Source organism: Trichomycterus rosablanca, chromosome 19 (genome assembly GCF_030014385.1).
Source record: "Trichomycterus rosablanca isolate fTriRos1 chromosome 19, fTriRos1.hap1, whole genome shotgun sequence".
NCBI classification, from domain to species: Eukaryota; Metazoa; Chordata; class Actinopteri; order Siluriformes; family Trichomycteridae; genus Trichomycterus; species Trichomycterus rosablanca.
This window is the reverse complement of record NC_086006.1, coordinates 18,982,178-19,000,757: the sequence shown is the minus strand read 5'-3', so window position 1 is coordinate 19,000,757 and position 18,580 is coordinate 18,982,178. Positions and strand designations below refer to the sequence as shown.

General features: G+C 43.1%; 1 protein-coding gene across 1 annotated transcript in view; it reads left to right on the top strand.

Annotated features, from left to right (window-relative positions):
* dnmt3bb.1 (DNA (cytosine-5-)-methyltransferase 3 beta, duplicate b.1) overlaps positions 1 to 18,580 on the top strand; it is a 41,523-nt gene that overhangs the window by 7,945 nt on the left and 14,998 nt on the right. The window contains exons 2-7 of the mRNA XM_063016178.1: positions 4,971 to 5,121; positions 5,258 to 5,346; positions 8,471 to 8,614; positions 12,670 to 12,774; positions 16,556 to 16,714; positions 16,812 to 16,919. Coding sequence (XP_062872248.1) covers positions 4,971 to 5,121; positions 5,258 to 5,346; positions 8,471 to 8,614; positions 12,670 to 12,774; positions 16,556 to 16,714; positions 16,812 to 16,919 — 756 coding nt within the window. The remainder of the gene's footprint in view (positions 1 to 4,970; positions 5,122 to 5,257; positions 5,347 to 8,470; positions 8,615 to 12,669; positions 12,775 to 16,555; positions 16,715 to 16,811; positions 16,920 to 18,580) is intronic.

Below are 18,580 nucleotides of genomic sequence, written 5' to 3'. Positions count from 1 at the left end.
CAACAAATATGCCAGTAAATTTTTAAAAACCCTCTAAAGCTTGCAGACTTAAAAATCAGAGATAAATGGAAGGCTGCATGGCTAAACGAACTGTTCTGCGTGGGCTATACTGCTTTAAGAGATCAGTAAAATATGCTGGAGCTAAATCATACCTAATGTAATTCACTTTCATCAATCGCTTTATCCTGCTCCTGCTGGAAACACTGGGCGCAAGGCAGAAACACCAATGCTTTGGCCGTCCCACCTCAGACGTAGCCAGTCATGTGTGTGTAGACTCCCAGCATGCTAATAGCACAGCTGAGATTCTGGTTAAGGTGCTGGGCTGGTAATCCAGCTGCACCACACAATGCTCCTGGTGAGGATTCAGGTTGCTGCACTCAGTCTGTCCAAGAATTCTAAGGACATGCTGTTAATTCTGTTATAGTTAAAGTAAAATAATGCTGTAATAATGGACATGCAGATGCAGCAGATGTAAAATTGTTAGTGTAAGAGTTATGTAAACATTAACAGCCTGTACTGGCACAGTTAAACCTTGGCATGCCCTCATGTAAAGCATGTGTGTACGTGTACGCAAGTTGGCAAGGATCCGCTGTAGCACAGCTGTGGTGTGAAAAATGTCTGTAATTCCGACTGAGATTTATGAAATACAACCTCAGCCCTAATGTTTTACAGATATACCACTGTACTTAATGTTTTAATTCTAATGTTTCTTATTTTTTAAGCATAGAGACACAAATGATGTAAATGTAAAATGTAAATGTAAATGATTCAAGTGCCAGTTTCACTTAGCGTTCGCTAAACGTGAAGTGTGTGTTTAAATCACGGTGTGTTTCTGCCTCACAGGGTTGCTGGCTTCTCACTTGGTGCTTGTTCTTTTTCTGTCAAACTGTAGTGCCACCAGGTTTAATCCGGTCCGGTTTTCCGCCGGCACAGATGCCAGCATTCTTTATTTTTTTCCTTTTGCAGCACGACAGAACCTCCTGGATGGGCGCTTGGGTGCACATATAATTTCCTTCGTTGAGAAGCAATACCTCCCATAAATGTGTTTAAGTTCATCACTAATACCGGAATGCATTGAGTTCACATCCCTCTTCCGGTCATGCTACAGCATCTCTGACTTGGCCATTCCAAAACACAAATCTTCTTCTTTTTCAACCAACATTTAGTTGATTTACTGCAAACACAGCTGAAGCCATTGAGGGTTAAGGGCCTCACACAGGGGCCTAATTGTGGCAACTTGGCAGTGGTGGGGTTTAAATGCCAACCTTGTGATTACTAGTCCAGTACCTTAACCACTGAGCTATCACTGACCACAGTCAATAAGTTCATCAGTCAGTTCACCAGTTCTTATGTTTTACCACTGCACCATAGTGGTCAGGGTCACATGGGCCAGTTTTTTCCCCGAATCACTGGGCGCAATGGAGTAACACACTCCAAATAATGCCTGTATGTAGACCCCTGGTTGATAGCATCACTGGGGATTCAAACTTTCGAATCCCAGTGGTTGTAGGCTAGTATTTTGGTCAGCTCTGTAATATAAAAATCAAGTCATGCAGTCGCTGATGATATTGTGACATCATGAAACCCAATATCAAGCTTATACTGACATAATCACCCTGGTTCGAGTTTGACACCTGCACGATGAGAAATTCCTTACACGCTTAGCAATGAAAATATTCCCGTTGTGAATTCCCACCAACTCCAGCTCTCAAGGACAATGTTGTTTTTGCACACGCATGCTTACATCCCATTCCACAGGTTCAACAGGCCAGCCAAGTCGCCCCGCCCACCCTACATTTTTTGTGTTGTTTTTTTTTCACAGCTTAAACCCCAGGCTTTGGCTTTCCTGTCCTGTCTGTGACCATAAGTGTGATATTTTAATATTGAGACCTGCTCTGGTTGTGTGTCTGTATTCATGTAAATGGTTTGAATTGCCTCTATTCTGTTTTCACGGCAGACTAACAAGTGTTACTTCTAATGCTTCTACTACGTTGCCAATAGACTAGCTTGGCCATTTCAAAATATTCTTATTACAGATGTGTTTCATGGAGCCAGCTGCACAGATTGACATACTGACCATCTCATTGGGAAAGCAGCCTAAGGAAAACATAAGAAGGTTTTTGTTAAGGCGGCATCAGAAGGGTTGCCAGATGTCCGTGGCAGATGTTCAGTCATGGCAAAACTGAACATGACAGTGCCAAGTGTCTTGGATGCTTCACTTCTTTTTCAAACTTTCATGCAGCCCTTTAAGACACAGCCACAGTGGGCTAGGATATTTTACTGCTGTGCCACAAACAGTAAAAGTACCTTCACTCTTGCTTTTTAGAATTCTGGCTGTCAATTATATATTATATCACAAGAACATAGTCAATGCCGCTCAGGTAGCCCACCAGAGCTGGGATTTTGAACACATCCGTCTGGGCTGGGCGGCCACATGAACAACGATTGGCTGTTGTTCATACAGGCTGGGAAAGCCAGACCAGGGTTCCTCATAACTGGTGCTACTACAACCTCTGCTGTCTGATGGAGCCTGCACAGAGTCGAGGAATAATGCTGATCAGGGTGTGTCTCTCCGTACACAAAGCTGATCCGCATATGGACTCACCTCGTGCAGGTGAAAAGATGCAGACGTTACTGCACACGTGTCGGAGGGGGCGTGTGTCAGTTGCGGTGCTCTTCAGTCACTGGTAGAGGGGAAGCATAATGCAGTCAGGGTAATTGGATCTGTCTAGATAAGGGATGAAATTGGGGGGAAATAAAGAACAGTCAATAATGGCGCATGCGGTCTGGGTTAGAATCTCAATGGTGCTATCAACTGGGCAGGTGTCTACACAGACATGATTGTCTATGTATGAGGAAGGTATGGGCGAAGCTCTGTGATGGATTGTCTCTGTTCCTGCCTTGCGCTCAGTGTTTCAGGTGGAACCAGATCTGCCGTGACCCTGATCTGAAGGATAAAGGACTTAAAAATGAAATTAAAAAATTATATCTCATGCTAGCACATGTCACAACATTGTCAAAACGGATTAAGAACAAGTGACTCAACATAAATGTCTTAATAATATCAAAAATATAATCCTGTATTAGCATTAACAGACCAACACCCTGCTTTATTTATTACGCTGCTTAAAATTATTAAGTCACTTTGCTGAGAAGCAGAGGTGTTGGGTTTCGATGCCTTTGGCACGTTGTAAAATGAAACTGAGTAACAGTAGCTCTAGGTTATTATGTGGTTTCGAAAGCCATTACAAGTCAGATAGCATGTAATGGATTGTGCAGAGCCAAGTATTTACATATCTTAAGGTTTAACAAGATTCTGATCTCTGATGTTAATTACACTTTGATCCCTCGGTTTGGTTTATTACTTAGCATTAGACATCTTTCTGGCCCTTGACTTCTGTTTTGACTGGATGGCAAAATGTAGTTTTAAGTACACAATATATTCATGTAAATTAAAAGTATAATAGATTTTTTTTTATATATTAAATAGACACAAATCACCCCCTCACCCACCAACCTCAGTATCTTACTAACATCAGGTGTGTGTACAAAGCTGTGGGTGGAGATGAAAGCTAGAAGACAGTATTCTTTTTGTTTCAAAGCCCAGTAAAATTCACCTCACATTGTAATGCTTTAGTACAAATCATCTCTACATAAGATCACAGTTATTTCATGTCTGAGTTCTGCTGTGCAGCCACTGTGGGGCCCTTGAGCAAGGCCCTTAACCCTCTCGGCTCAAGGTTCGCCATATAACAGCTGACACTATACTCATACCCCAACAAGCTGGGATATGCGGAAAAAAATCTATTCCAGTCCATGTTTAAAGCCCAATGCACACTACAATACTTGCTTGTTTTTTGTATTATATATAAAAATAATAATATAAATATTATATAAAAATAATAACAAAGAGCAAGAACTAAAAGTCACTCCCTGTCATCGCTTTGTGATGGTTGGCTGAACAGATGAGTCAGCTTTCTTCAATGCCCACTATCAAGTCAAATTGATTTGTATTGCACTTTCTACAATATATTATACAATGTCTCAAAGCAACTTTACAGCGTCCAGGACCAACAGACCAAAAATCTCAAGCCGAGGGCGACAGTGGCAAGGAAAACTCCCTTAAAATTACAGTAAGGCTGCTCATGTGGCGCGGCGGTAAAACACACTCTGAACACCAGAGCCGGGATCTCAAATACATCGAATCACAGCGCTGCCTGCCGGCTGGGCTGAGCAGCCACATGAACAACGATTGACCTGTTGTTCAGATAGGAGTGGGATATTAAAAGCCGGATAGGGTCTCTCTCATAACTAATGCAATTACGACCTCTGCTGGCTAATTGATGGTGCCTGCACAGAGTGCTGTCAGGGTGTGTCTCTCCGTACACAGTGCTGATGCGCATTGCACTCGTCGAAGTGTAGGTGACAAAATGCATACGGCTGCTGCCCACGTGTCGGAGGGGGCGTGGGTTAGCTTCGTTCTCCTCAATCAGAGCGGGGATCGGCATTGGTGGAGAGAAAGCATGATGCAATCGGGCATACAGTAAGAAACCTTGAGTTCTACATGATTCAGTCCAGTCTGCCATAAAGTAAATAGTAATTCTATTATGTGTGCCAGTCTTCCCATAACACAGCCTTTAGTGTTGTCATGTGGGTGCCTCACATGCCCAAAGTAACATAACTTGTTAGACTCAATGTGGTTCAGTTGCTCCTGTACTGTTCTGGCCATCTCGTACACTTGCTCAGTGGTCATTATCTTCATTAATGAGATTTTCAGCAGTTTTCTAATGCACTTGTTTTCAAAAGCCTACCGACAATACCAAAAAAAAAAGTGGCTACTGAGCAGACTGAAGCTTTCATCGTAGTTTTGTTTTGTTTGTATATTTCTATTGTCAGCTTGATCTTCTCAGTGTACTGAATCTCACTGGTGTCATTTGGTTGTCTAACAGTTTCTCATCTCTCTTATTCAGGCTGCTGTAAACGGTGACACGTCTACAGGGGAGGCTTTGTCAGAAAACGACAGTGGCCTGGAGATGACCAATGAGAATAGCCCCCTAACTGGAGCAGAACCACCCTCACCTTTTAGCCCCAAACAGAATGGCGGCGCGGCATCACCTGCAGGTAAACTTGCAGTTCTCCTAGGTTCTTCCACGTGGACCTAGATTTTCCTATTACTGTTTGCCGCCCAGATCTACAAAGCAAGAACATCTGTAGCAAAGGTGTTGGAGTTATAAAACGATTATTCTCTTTCTCACAGATGAGAGTGTGAACAGCCTGAGCAGGAAGAGATCACGGAAGCGTTCTGAAACAGACTATGGCAGCAGCGTCTGGGACTCGTGCAGTGAGGTTCGACTTCTCTGCATTATTCTGGAATTACAGGGCATGATCTCTATTCTGAGAACTTGTACCTTGACTGTGTTATAAATGTTTCCTGTTATTATTTGATTGTTAAAGCAATTATATACAGATATATTCAGGCTATTGTCAATTATGGAAGAATGTTGTGCCAATGATTGCTAGAACACCATAACCGCTTGTTGTTACAAACGTGAATGGCTTGTTCTACCTTGACATATTAGTAGAGAATTTATAGGTTAAGAAAACGAACCTGAATCTCCTGTTTTAACAAGACAGCAACCTTAAAACCAAATAACTCAACAAATTATTAGGGTTTATAGGTGCTTTTATGGTCTAGGTAGTCTATCCCGTTAAAGGTTTAAAAATTAGAAGTGTTTCTTGTAACCTGTGTGAATTTAAGTCAAAATAGATTTTTTGGGGTGCTTGGGGTCTAATACACTAGCACACCACTTTGAATATCAACAGAGCCATTGACCTGGCTGGGCTTCCACACACACACACACACACAGTTAGTCATTTTTTTTTTTTTAAATAAAATTCTCCCCTTTTTCTCCCCCTTTAGCACATCCAATTGTTCAATTCGCATCGTGCTTCCTCTCTGTCTATGCCGAACCCTGCCCTGACAGACGAGATCGAAGCTAACCCATATCCCCTCCGAAACATGAGCAGTAGCCGGATGCATTTTTGCCACCCGCACATTGATGAGTTTGGCGCCACCCAGCGTTGCATGTGGAGAGACACACCCTAAGGGCACTCTTCCTCATCTCTTGTGCAGGCGCCTCTAATCAGCCGGCAGAGGTCGTAATCACATTCTGACAGACAGAGACCCACATCCGGTTCTTTGTCCCACCCCCCCACTGAGCAACCGGCCAATCGTTGCTCATACAGCCACTCAGCTTCGAACCGGTGAAGCAGAGCTGGATTCGATACTACGTACTCAGAATCCAGCCCTGGTTGCAGCGTGTCTATTTTACCGCTGCGCCACCTGAGCGGCCCGTTAGTCATGTTTGAAAGAGGAAAGATCACATAGGGCTACTATATGTGATTCCTTGGACTAGTCGTTTCCAACTACCTGACTGCATTGCGCTTCCTCTATACTGATGCTGATCTCCACTTCTGATTGAGGTGAGAGAAACTGTCACATGCCCCCTCCGACATGTGTGCAGTACCCGACTGCATCTTTTCACCTGTTCATATGTGGATCAGCTTTGTGTCCACATTATCCCTTGATAAGCAGCAGAGGTCATAATGCATCAGTTATGACGTCCCTGTTCGGCTTCCCACCCTGTACGAACAACAAGCCAATTGTTGTTCGTATAGTCGCCCAGCCCAGCCGGATGGCACAACTGAGTTTCGGCAGTCTTTAGGTCCGATTTCTGTACGTGATGCGGCTCTGTATGGGACCCCAACACTGGCAGGCGGGCACAGATTGGACACGTGTGGTGATCCGGCTGTCTTTGATTAGATCAGGGGTGTGCAAGCGGCAGCAGATTCATTTTTAGGAATTGGAAAGGACTAAATTAAAACAATTAAGGGGATAATTATAGACTTTTTTGGTAAGAAATATTTGTAAGCACAAAGCCAGTATGTGTGAACTAAGTGGATTTATGTAATGCAAGTATTTTAAATAACAAGAACAAAAGTAGGGTGCTCAGGTGGTGCAGTGGTACATTCCAATAGACCACTGAAGTCGTGCGTCATTCTGTAGTCTTCGTTATGCCCATATTTGGAGACCCGGGTCTAACTCAGATTTCCTATAGGAAAAATGAACGGGGTTTTCAAAAAATCGACTCTAACGCATCCTGTGCTAAATAAACATGTTCAGAACCCTATACGTTTTGTCCTATGTACATTTTTCTCCTGTACATCACTGGATCCTCTGATTTACGAGGTTGTTAAAGGGTCGTAATACTAATAATGCTACACGAAAGCTAATGCTACTGCGCATTAATTAGACGTCACTGAACTACACCAATCGAATAAACGGAACGAGCGGCTCGCTTTTGTTGAGTACAACCGAAGGCGTAACACCCGACCATCCTTGCTTGCTACTTTAATGTAGCTACCTACTAAAAATATCAACCAAAACTTGTGAATATCACACCACATTCCACCATCATTACACTGGTGAATCGCGCTGCTTCGTGCGGTTATTTAAGAGGCTTATAAAAGAAAAAAAAAAGAAAACATTAAGAGGCTTCCAGTGTAGTGACGTCAATTCAGTGCGCAGTAGCATTAGCTTACATGTAGCAATATTCATATTTTGACTCTTTAACGACTTCATAATTCAGAGGATCCAGTGATAATAGACAGAAGAATCTCCATAAAACTAAACGTAACAGCTTTGGAAAAAATTTTATGACTACAGGATGCGAGAGAGGCAATTTGCGAAATCTCCATTCATATTTCCCATTCAAAATTTCTCTTAGACCCGGGTTACCAAATATGGGCATAACAACATGGCGTGGCCTACAAAATGACGACACGACTTCAGTGGTCTATAGCCCAGATCCGATGGAATACAGAGTTAGAATCCTCAGTTGTGCTATCATCCAGTCGGGCATCTACATACAGACATGATTGGCTATGTCTTAGGGGATGGTTGAGGTTCTGTGATGAATTGGTGTCCTGTTTGGGGTGTGTTACTACATTGTGTCCAGTGATTCCGGAGAAACCAGACCCACCGCGATAAAATAAAAAGGAACAGAAGTGGTTAAATATTCTAGCTTGTGCCCTGGAATGTGTTGTAGAAAGATTTCTGAGGCTAATTCATATTATACTGACATCCTGTTTACTGTGCGAGGCAAGAATTTACTGAACGTACATAAAAACAAAACGTTTTTGAAATCTGGCCATGTGAATAAGCATTAGTTCATTCTGTTCCCCCAAAAAAGCATCGGGTAAAGGTTGCCAGAATAAAAACGTATCTGTCAGTGAGACAGACAGTCAGACTGGCTGAACAGGTTCCCACGACATGGTCATGGGTAAAAAAAAAAAAATCAGTTGATCAGATAAGTCAGCGGTGGGAAATGTTTTTACATGTGTGTGCAGGTCTGTGCTTCTAGAACAGACATGTACGATGCGCTGGTGTTAAGCTATGTTGTCATTGCAGGAGAAGTCTGATCTGGGATCAGGCAGCGGATCAGGGCTCAGACAGAGGCCGCCTCCCAGGACCATCTTTCAAGCCGGATTGACGGCTCAGTCTAAACCTCGCAACAGGGACAGGGGCCAAAGCAAACCGGAGCCCAGCATTCTGGTAATTTCATCACAAACATAAACCACCCCCATTCTGCCTACACCATGTCAAGTGATTGTTATATCATTATTATACGCATGTATACAGAGATATTTCAAACTAGGGCTGGGCGATATGACTAAAAAATTTAGAGCAATGGTCCCCAACCACCGGGCCGTGAATCAACACCGCTCAAAACTGGTCCATGGTGCAAATAAGGTTGGGGAGTGCTGCTTTAGAGAAGTGGCGATATACAATGTGATACTTAAGCAATAGAACACGAGAGGGAGTGTGTTATCGCGAATAACATCACGGCTGTGATTCGTAGATCATCACAGACGTGATGTTATTCGCGATAACACACAACCTCAAGTGTTCTATTGCTTTTATACAACAGTTTTTACAAAATAAAGAAAGAAAATAAATCAAAGAAGCCCTGAATTCCATAATAAATATGCTTTAATATTGACAATACCTTCCGCCAAAAAGTAGTTCCACAACGAATATAAAGTTTAACACTACAAAGCAGACATTCCAAGTTGCAAAAACTCATTTCAGGGAGGTAAGAACACTACAAGAAGATTAAGCTAACTGTTCGCGTTACAAACACATTAATGTTCCCTACATAGTGCACTAGATTGTGTATCGGATAATGCATTCATGTTCACTACATAGTGCACTAGACAATATATTAGACAATTGATTTATGTTTCCTACACAGTGCGCTAGATTATATAGCAGATAACGCATTCATGTTCACTACATAGTGCACTAGATAGTATATTAGACAATTGATTTATGTTTCCTACACAGTGCGCTAGATTGTATATCAGATAACGGATTTAAAACGCGATCGGGAAAAAAAGGCTGTGTCGCCTGCATGCGCGTTTGTGTGCATGAAGCTTGTCGTTACTGGCAACGCGTCAGCGGAGTAATACCATTGTGGTGTGAAAAGACCGTGCTGTTGTCACGAATATCAGCACAGTTAGAACGCTTCTCAACCAATCAGATTGTAAGGTCGGAACTACCTGTTGTATAAAATATGATGAAAACCTAAACAGTGTATAACATTAAAGTATTAGTATTTATTTGTAACACCAAAAAGAGCATGCTATATAATAATTGTACTACTGTACCTTCCTGTTGTGAGGCGACAGTGCTAAACACTGAGCCACCGTGCCCAAGAGCTTGTATTAAAAATCAGAAGTTATTAAACTAAGAAGAACTAAATAGTTAGACTTAGACACGGAGACGCTGTGCTGCATATGCACTAAAGAAACACCCCAAACAGTAGCCAGTCCATCACATGTCAAACACACACACACACATTTGTAGCTCCATTTAACTTGACTGCATGTCTTTGGACTGTGGGAGGAAACGCACACAGACACAGGGAGAACATGCTAATTCCACACAGAAAGTACCCAGACCACTCCACCTGGGAACCAAACCCAGGACCTTCTTGCTGTGAGGCGACAATTTTACCCACCGAGCCACTTTTATATTAGTTTTAATTTAATAGAATAAAATAATAAGCAGTGGTCGCCTAGTGGTTAAGGTACTGGACTAGTGATCAGAAGGTTGCTGGTTTAAGCCCAACCATCAGCACTGTTGGGTGCCTGAGCAGGGCCCTTAACCCTCAATTGCTTGCACTGTGGGTAGCACTCAGTGGCTCAGTGGGTAGCACTGTCACCTCACAGCAAGAAGGTCCTAGGTTTGATCCCCAGGTGGGGCGGTCCAGGATCCTTCTTTTGAGGATTTTGCATGTTCTCCCTGTGTCTGCGTGGTTTCCTCCGGGAGCTCCGGTTTCCTCCCGCAGTCCAAAGACATGAAGTCAAGTTAATTGGAAATACAAATTTGTCCATGACTGTGTTTGACATTAAACTTGTGAACTGATGAATCTTGTGTCACGAATAATACTGCTCCTGTCATGAATGTAACCAAAGTTGTGTAAAACATGACATTAAAATAAATAAATAAATAAATAAATAAGTTAATAAAATAGAAAAAAACCAACCTAAAAAACAGATCTTGAATGATTTGAGCCTATTGTTTTAATAAACTTCTGAGGTCTGATGTGTCTGATATGTCGTGCCTGACAGACCTGAAACAGCCTTTCTTTTCCATCTAATATTTCTCTTCCTCTCTGTCGCTTCGGATACGATACATCTTTAGGGAAGTCATAATCCAGCATACTACCTGGAGTTTTTGTTCTGTTTGAAAGGATAATAAGCCTATAATTCAAACTGCTACATCTTCAAAAGAACAATAACAGCTTAAAGTAAACATCATCTGAGCTATGCAAGCCACCACTAGCCTAGGCGTCGTTATTTCAGTCCACACTAAAGGAAGCAGACTCCTGCAAAAATGAGGGTTCTTTTATCTATTATCACTTTTCTACAGTCACCTTCTGATGCATTTTTCATTGTTTAGCGTCGTACTGACTTTTTAATGCCATCAGCAAAAACGTTTTTGGTTGAGCGTGTAGCCACTGATGCACCGCTACGTTCACAGCATCATCACATGAAAATCTTCTTTCCCTTAAAGCTTCTTTGAGCGTCCAAAGGTGGAAATCAGATGGCGCTAAATCCGGACTATAAGCTCTTTCTCTGTCTCTCAGACATGACCAATTACTACTACTCCCTCCCTCACCGTTTCTAACCAAAATATAAAGGTGCGGAAACTTTTTGAAGATCCCTCGTAATTGTAAAGGTGACATTTGTAAAAATCATGACAATGATATTGCTATATATATATACAGTATATCCCTGATTATTTGCAGTTGAGGGTATATTGTTGCTTACGCCTCCTCTGACCCGCCTGCAGCCCTTAACAAAACCCTTTTCCACATCTGCATAGGTGCCTATATCCGCCAATCAGGGTCCTTACACAGCGTTCAAAGACCCCTCCCACATGTTCTGGTCATCCCTCCCTGCAGGCACTGCCAATTATGCCTGCTAGATGGCGCCCAGCTGACCGGTGGCAATGCCGAGTTTTGAATCTCGGTGCTGGTGTGCTAGCTAACTTTGTATGTTTGCTCTTGTTAATGGGCGGTATAGTTGAACGCTATATCTCACTTTCTTAACCGCTTATCCAATTGGGGGGGTGGGGGGGGTGCTGTGCTAGAGCCTATCCCAGCTTTTCAATGGGTTCAAGGCACACAGTAACACCCCGTGCTAGTCCATTGCAAGGCAGACACACATACATACACATACACACCCCCATTCACCTATAGGGCAATTCGGTGTCTCCAATTAACCTGACTGCATGTTTTTGGACTGTGGGAGGAAACCAGAGCTCCCGGAGGAAACCTGGAGAGAACATGCAAACTCTGCACAGATCGAACCCAGGACGTTCTTGCTGTGAGGCGACAGTGCTACCCACCGTGCCGTCCCATGCTATATCTCATTATGTAAAAATAACAAGCCTATTGCAGAGGAGATTGGGAGGGAGGAATGATTCACAGAATCATATCCATCCATATTCAGGCTACTTATGGCCAGCAAAGGGGGCATGGAGGTGCAGATGACTGACGTGTCAGAATTATTTTTGTTTATCACAGTTTCTTCCTCTGTAGGAAAGATGCTGGGTTCGATCCGGTCCTGTTTTCCTCTAGTACAAATGCCAGTACTCTTTATTTTTGGGAACTCAGTCAGTGTTGGCCCGTTTTATATGGATCCACACTGGTGGGAGTTTTGCTCATTCATTGCCATTTTATCACCTTTTTCCGAGAACCTAGTTGTCACAGGCGAACTTCACAGCAACTGATTGATTGTTTCTACTCACATTCCTTAAAAAGCACCCATTTTTTTTACGTCTGTATATTTCTTGTTTGCCAACTCATAGTTCCACCTCGTTTTCATTAGCTGATTTTAATCTTTGCACTGTCGCTTTCTATGTGTTGCTTTGAAATTGAATTCCAGACAATTCGCCCATATGGGGGTTGCTTTTAAAAGCAGCTCTGTTGCTACTAACCCCTATTTTTGGTATATATAGACACTTTTAAGTAGGGATGAGTGGTTTTACAGCATTTTTCTCTTAACTGTTTTGCTCTCGATTCTCGATTGTGTCTGTAGGTCGCCAGTTTTCCCGAAGGCCCCCGGCTAGAGCTGATGGAACAAGACTCCAAAGACTCCACGTCCACCTCCACTACCGACACAGCCAACCAACCGGAATACAATGTATGCACCCACACACGCGCACACACACACACAAGCCTGCTGCAACCATCTACCTGCCCGCTTGTCTTGTCTTGTCCCTTTCTTGTCTCCACAACTTAGTGTTTGACCACCTGCCCCTAAAAAACAGTAACAAGAAACTCCCTTTCTTTTAACTGTGCAGACAGACGCCTTTGTCTCACAGTCTAGCCCTAGGGTTATGAGTTACAAAGCCCATCAGGTAGAGTGTACAGAGGGCATTGACATCTCACACAAAGAGACCGTTAGTTTTTCAATAGTGTTATTATGAGTTAAATGTTTTTATGAAGTCGCTATTGTCCGGAGATGTTTGCGCGCACCGGTTCAACCACACGCACATGGCCCAATGCTAAATGAATCATTTCCCATTTGCTTTAGAGACAATAACATTATAGGCTTTGATGTGAACCAAGCTCATTAATCTTTAAACTGTGAACGTCTGAGCAGTAACTTGCAGGGCATCACATTCTACAGATGTCTTTCTTACTGTTGCTTTACACCAGTGGTCTGCAACCAGCGAGGTACCGGTGGGTCATTTATTACAGGGCGGTTTCTCTCACTGGTTAGTATTGTTATACACTTCGTGTTTTTTATTACGCTCGTCGTATAAATATATTTTAAATCCTCCCGCCCCTGCCGGTTTGGGAAATTATATCTTATATGAAACCGGTCCGTGATGGGGACCACTGCTTTACACCATTCCATTGGACGCTTTACATTGCTCATTGTCACTGGAGGCTTGTTTGGGTCTACTCAATGGAAACCCAATCCATAAAGCCCTAAACAAACAGTACTGATATTGCTTTTAGAGGCGCCTAAGAACCTGATAGTGAGTATTACAGCCAACAGACTTGTTTGTGTGTGTGTGTGTGTGTGTGTGTGTGTGTGTGTTTTGGCTCTTACTTTTAAACCTTTTTGATGGTCAGACTTGGGTGTCTAATGTTTTGGACAGTTAACATTCTATGGGTCTGTCTGAAAACCTAGTGAGCTCTCTACATAGATGCATTTTATGTCATTCTACACGACCCCTAAAGAAGGCTGTCTGAAATTTAGATGCCTCAAATACGGTAATCAGAAGGTTGCTGGTTCAAATGCCTTATGAGATGCCTTATTTCGAGGCGATAAACTGCCTGAATAACGAGGATGCTTTCTTAACGGTGAAGGCAATCCCAGCATTCAGTGCGGCACAGCTTTTCTCACAAAAAATGACGAATATGGTGGACGAATGTGAAGCAACGAAGTTCTTGTCAAATGTAAATACATTCTCATTGATTTTTAATTTGTATACAGGTGCACAAGTGCATGGAGATATTACCTGGCATGCTAGCGGGTTGTGCCGCCTCAGCCCATTGGTTTGAATGGCCTGAGGCTAACTGTGTTAGCTTAGTAAGCAAAAACTGCGGTGACGTAATCGCCAGAATCACTGTCTAATGAGTTTGATGTCTTATTAGAATACTCTCTACTTAGGCAGCTGCCCAGGTAGGCAGTAGGCAGCAAGGCAACTCACTAGGACTGTATGAATGATATTTATTATACACTATATGGATGAAATTATTGGGACACCTACACAGTACAACTACAGGGGCCTTTATGAGATCCCATTTCCATTCTAAATATTCCATAGGCCTTAATATGGCGTCGATTTCCTCTTTCCAGCCATAACAGCTTCCACTCTTCTGGGAAGGCTTTCTAAAAGAATTTGGAGTGTGAATTTGGGATTAGTGCCCTTTCATCCAAAAGAACATTCGATGCTGGTTGAGAGAGCCTGGCCTGCTCTATCTTTATGGGGTCTGCGACCTAAAGACTTCAGCTTTTCAGTAACACCACTCACAGTTGATCAGGGAATATCTAAGAAGGAAGAAATTACAAGAACTGACTTGTTCTTGTCAGTGGCAACGGTGGCATCTTATTACAGTACCACGCTCAACTTCAAGGAGCTCTTTACAATGAATCATTCATTCACAAATGTTTGTAAAGGCAGGCTGCATGGCTAGACGACTGAATAAAACACCTGAGTTAATTGATGAAGAGGTGTGTCCCAATACTTTCGTCCATATAGCATGTACAGTGTATCACAAAAGTGAGTACACCCCTCACATTTCTGCAGATATTTAAGTATATCTTTTCATGGGACAACACTGACAAAATGACACTTTGACACAATGAAAAGTAGTCTGTGTGCAGCTTATATAACAGTGTAAATTTATTCTTCCCTCAAAATAACTCAATATACAGCCATTAATGTCTAAACCACCGGCAACAAAAGTGAGTACACCCCTAAGAGACTACACCCCTAAATATCCAAATTGAGCACTGCTTGTCATTTTCCCTCCAAAATGTCATGTGACTCGCTAGTGTTACTAGGTCTCGGGTGTGCATAGGGAGCAGGTGTGTTCAATTTAGTAGTACAGCTCTCACACTCTCTCATACTGGTCACTGAAAGTTCCAACATGGCATCTCATGGCAAAGAACTCTCTGAGGATCTTAAAAGACGAATTGTTGCGCTACATGAAGATGGCCAAGGCTACAAGACGATTGCCAACACCCTGAAACTGAGCTGCAGCACAGTGGCCAAGATCATCCAGCGTTTTAAAAGAGCAGGGTCCACTCAGAACAGACCTCGCGTTGGTCGTCCAAAGAAGCTGAGTGCACGTGCTCAGCGTCACATCCAACTGCTGTCTTTGAAAGATAGGCGCAGGAGTGCTGTCAGAATTGCTGCAGAGATTGAAAAGGTGGGGGGTCAGCCTGTCAGTGCTCAGACCATACGCCGCACACTACATCAAATTGGTCTGCATGGCTGTCACCCCAGAAGGAAGCCTCTTCTGAAGTCTCTACACAAGAAAGCCCGCAAACAGTTTGCTGAAGACATGTCAACAAAGGACATGGATTACTGGAACCATGTCCTATGGTCTGATGAGACCAAGATTAATTTGTTTGGTTCAGATGGTCTCAAGCATGTGTGGCGGCAATCAGGTGAGGAGTACAAAGATAAGTGTGTCATGCCTACAGTCAAGCATGGTGGTGGGAATGCCATGGTCTGGGGCTGCATGAGTGCAGCAGGTGTTGGGGAGTTACATTTCATTGAGGGACACATGAACTCCAATGTGTACTGTGAAATACTGAAGCAGAGCATGATCCCCTCCCTCCGGAAACTGGGTTGCAGGGCAGTGTTCCAGCATGATAATGACCCCAAACACACCTCTAAGACAACCACTGCTTTATTGAAGAGGCTGAGGGTAAAGGTGATGGACTGGCCAAGCATGTCTCCAGACCTAAACCCAATAGAACATCTTTGGGGCATCCTCAAGCGGAAGGTGGAGGAGCGCAAAGTCTCGAATATCCGCCAGCTCCGTGATGTCGTCATGGAGGAGTGGAAAAGCATTCCAGTGGCAACCTGTGAAGCTCTGGTAAACTCCATGCCCAGGAGAGTTAAGGCAGTTCTGGGAAATAATGGTGGCCACACAAAATATTGACACTTCAGGAACTTTCACTAAGGGGTGTACTCACTTTTGTTGCCGGTGGTTTAGACATTAATGGCTGTATATTGAATTATTTTGAGGGAAGAATAAATTTACACTGTTATATAAGCTGCACACAGACTACTTTTCATTGTGTCAAAGTGTCATTTTGTCAGTGTTGTCCCATGAAAAGATATACTTAAATATCTGCAGAAATGTGAGGGGTGTACTCACTTTTGTGATACACTGTATATACTGTATATCTAGTAATTTCCAATTACCAAATATACTTCTCTGCTTCTGTGTAGGACAATAAGGGCTTCGGAATAGGGGAGCTGGTGTGGGGCAAAATTAAAGGCTTCTCCTGGTGGCCCGGCATGGTGGTGACTTGGAGAGCCACGGGGAAGAGACAGGCGTCGCACGGGATGCGCTGGCTCCAGTGGTTCGGCGATGGCAAGTTCTCCGAGGTGAGTCTGATTTTAACACCGCCACCGATTTTTCATATACAAAGATGGTCAGTGGATTGTTGGAATAAATGATGTGTGGGATGTGGTTTGCTCGTAGGTGTCTGCTGATAAGCTGGATTCCATCACAGCCTTTACGAAGTTTTTTAATCAGTCCTCCTACACGAAGCTGGCTTCCTATCGCAGAGCCATTTTCCAAGCCCTGGAGGTGAGACTGCATTCATTGTTGAATTCTGATTTGCTGAATATTACACAACAGGGGGTAATGTACCTGTATTATTCTGTGAACAGTACCATCCTTCTCGAGAGTTCAAGAGAGACTTTATTGCCATTTCAGCTGCATACAAGTACATATTGAAATGAAATCATGTTCTTCCAGGACCAGGATGCAACACAGAACACGAGTGCAACACAATACAACATACACAGTGCAGATAAGAAAAACAATACAGTGAATCTAAAGAAACTAAGGGGGACGGGACCAAAGACAAGAGTTTACTCAGTACAAGTCACTGAGTAAATGATAAGTGAGGTAAAAACGTATTTTGAAAAAAGCTTTAACCTAATATGATGCCATCGTGATGCCACATGCAACGAGTCAGAGAGTACAGACCAACATATAAGTACTGATAACTAATTCTATAGGTAATAGGCTAATTTTTTTATTTATTAGTGCTTGATGGCGCTCGGGTGGCACGGCAGTCTATTACGCTAGCCGAGATCCGGGTTTAAAATCTCAGCATTGCACAGTCATGATTGGCTATGTCCAAGAGGGGAGATGGGTATTACCATTGGTGCCCTGTCCAGTGTATTCCTGCCTTACACCCAGTGTTTCCCGGTGGAACTGGACATGGTGTAACCTTGACCGGTTGATGATGATGAATGAACGAATGGTACTGCGTGAGTCTGGAGCTTCACTCATTTTAGGAACACTGTATTACAGAGGAACCTTTATTTAACAGACTAAAGGGGGGGCATTGCTTGATACGCTTCTCTCTGGAACTTGAAACAATCGGACGGGACATTCGGTTTTCCAGATTTTGTCCGTAAAATTGAGGTTTTTTCCGTATTCATTTATCGGTCGGGTGTCTACACGGACATGATTGGCATATGTCCGAGGTGAGGAATATTGCTGAAATAGCCTAGCTAATGGGAGGTGTACTTGAGGATTCCATCAAAAGGGACATCCAGTGTAAAAACTAGATCTACCATAGCGACCCCATAATAAGGGAGCGGCCGAATAACAATTGAATTCACTTATTTATTTATTTTCACTTACTGCTTCATCCTGGTTATTGTCACAGTGGGTCTGGCATCACCCAGAACAAAAGTGGACGCTGCTTAATGTGCTAGCACACCACGGCCGAGATCGTAGTTCCAATCTCAGCTGTGTCTGTATGGGGATGGGAAATAGACGAGCAAGGGTTCTTTGTTGTTCTTGCAATCGCTTACTTATTTACACCTAGGGGCGTTCAGAGCAGCCAATTCACTTTCTGCATGTTTTCGAAAGGTGGGACACAAGGGAACAAGACGAGCCCCGAGGTAAATAGGATACAGCGTAGGACCGTTCCACACTCCATCTCCTGTCTCAAATTCCAGAAGTGTACAGAAATGACATCTGTATTCTGTTTGTCCAGCTGAGTGTGCTCATGCGTCTTTGTGCGTTTCATAGACTGAAAGATAAGAGTCTAAGTAAACACTAATCTGAAAGCTTTGTGGAATTCCCCCATAGTTCCCTTAATTACCTTCCTGTACTGACGTTCTATCAAACAGCACAAGGTCGCATGTCCAGACATGCTGGAGAACCAGAGCCCGGCGTGTCTGCTCGCCCTGCATTGCTCTTTCTACTGAAACTGACTGACTTTCACT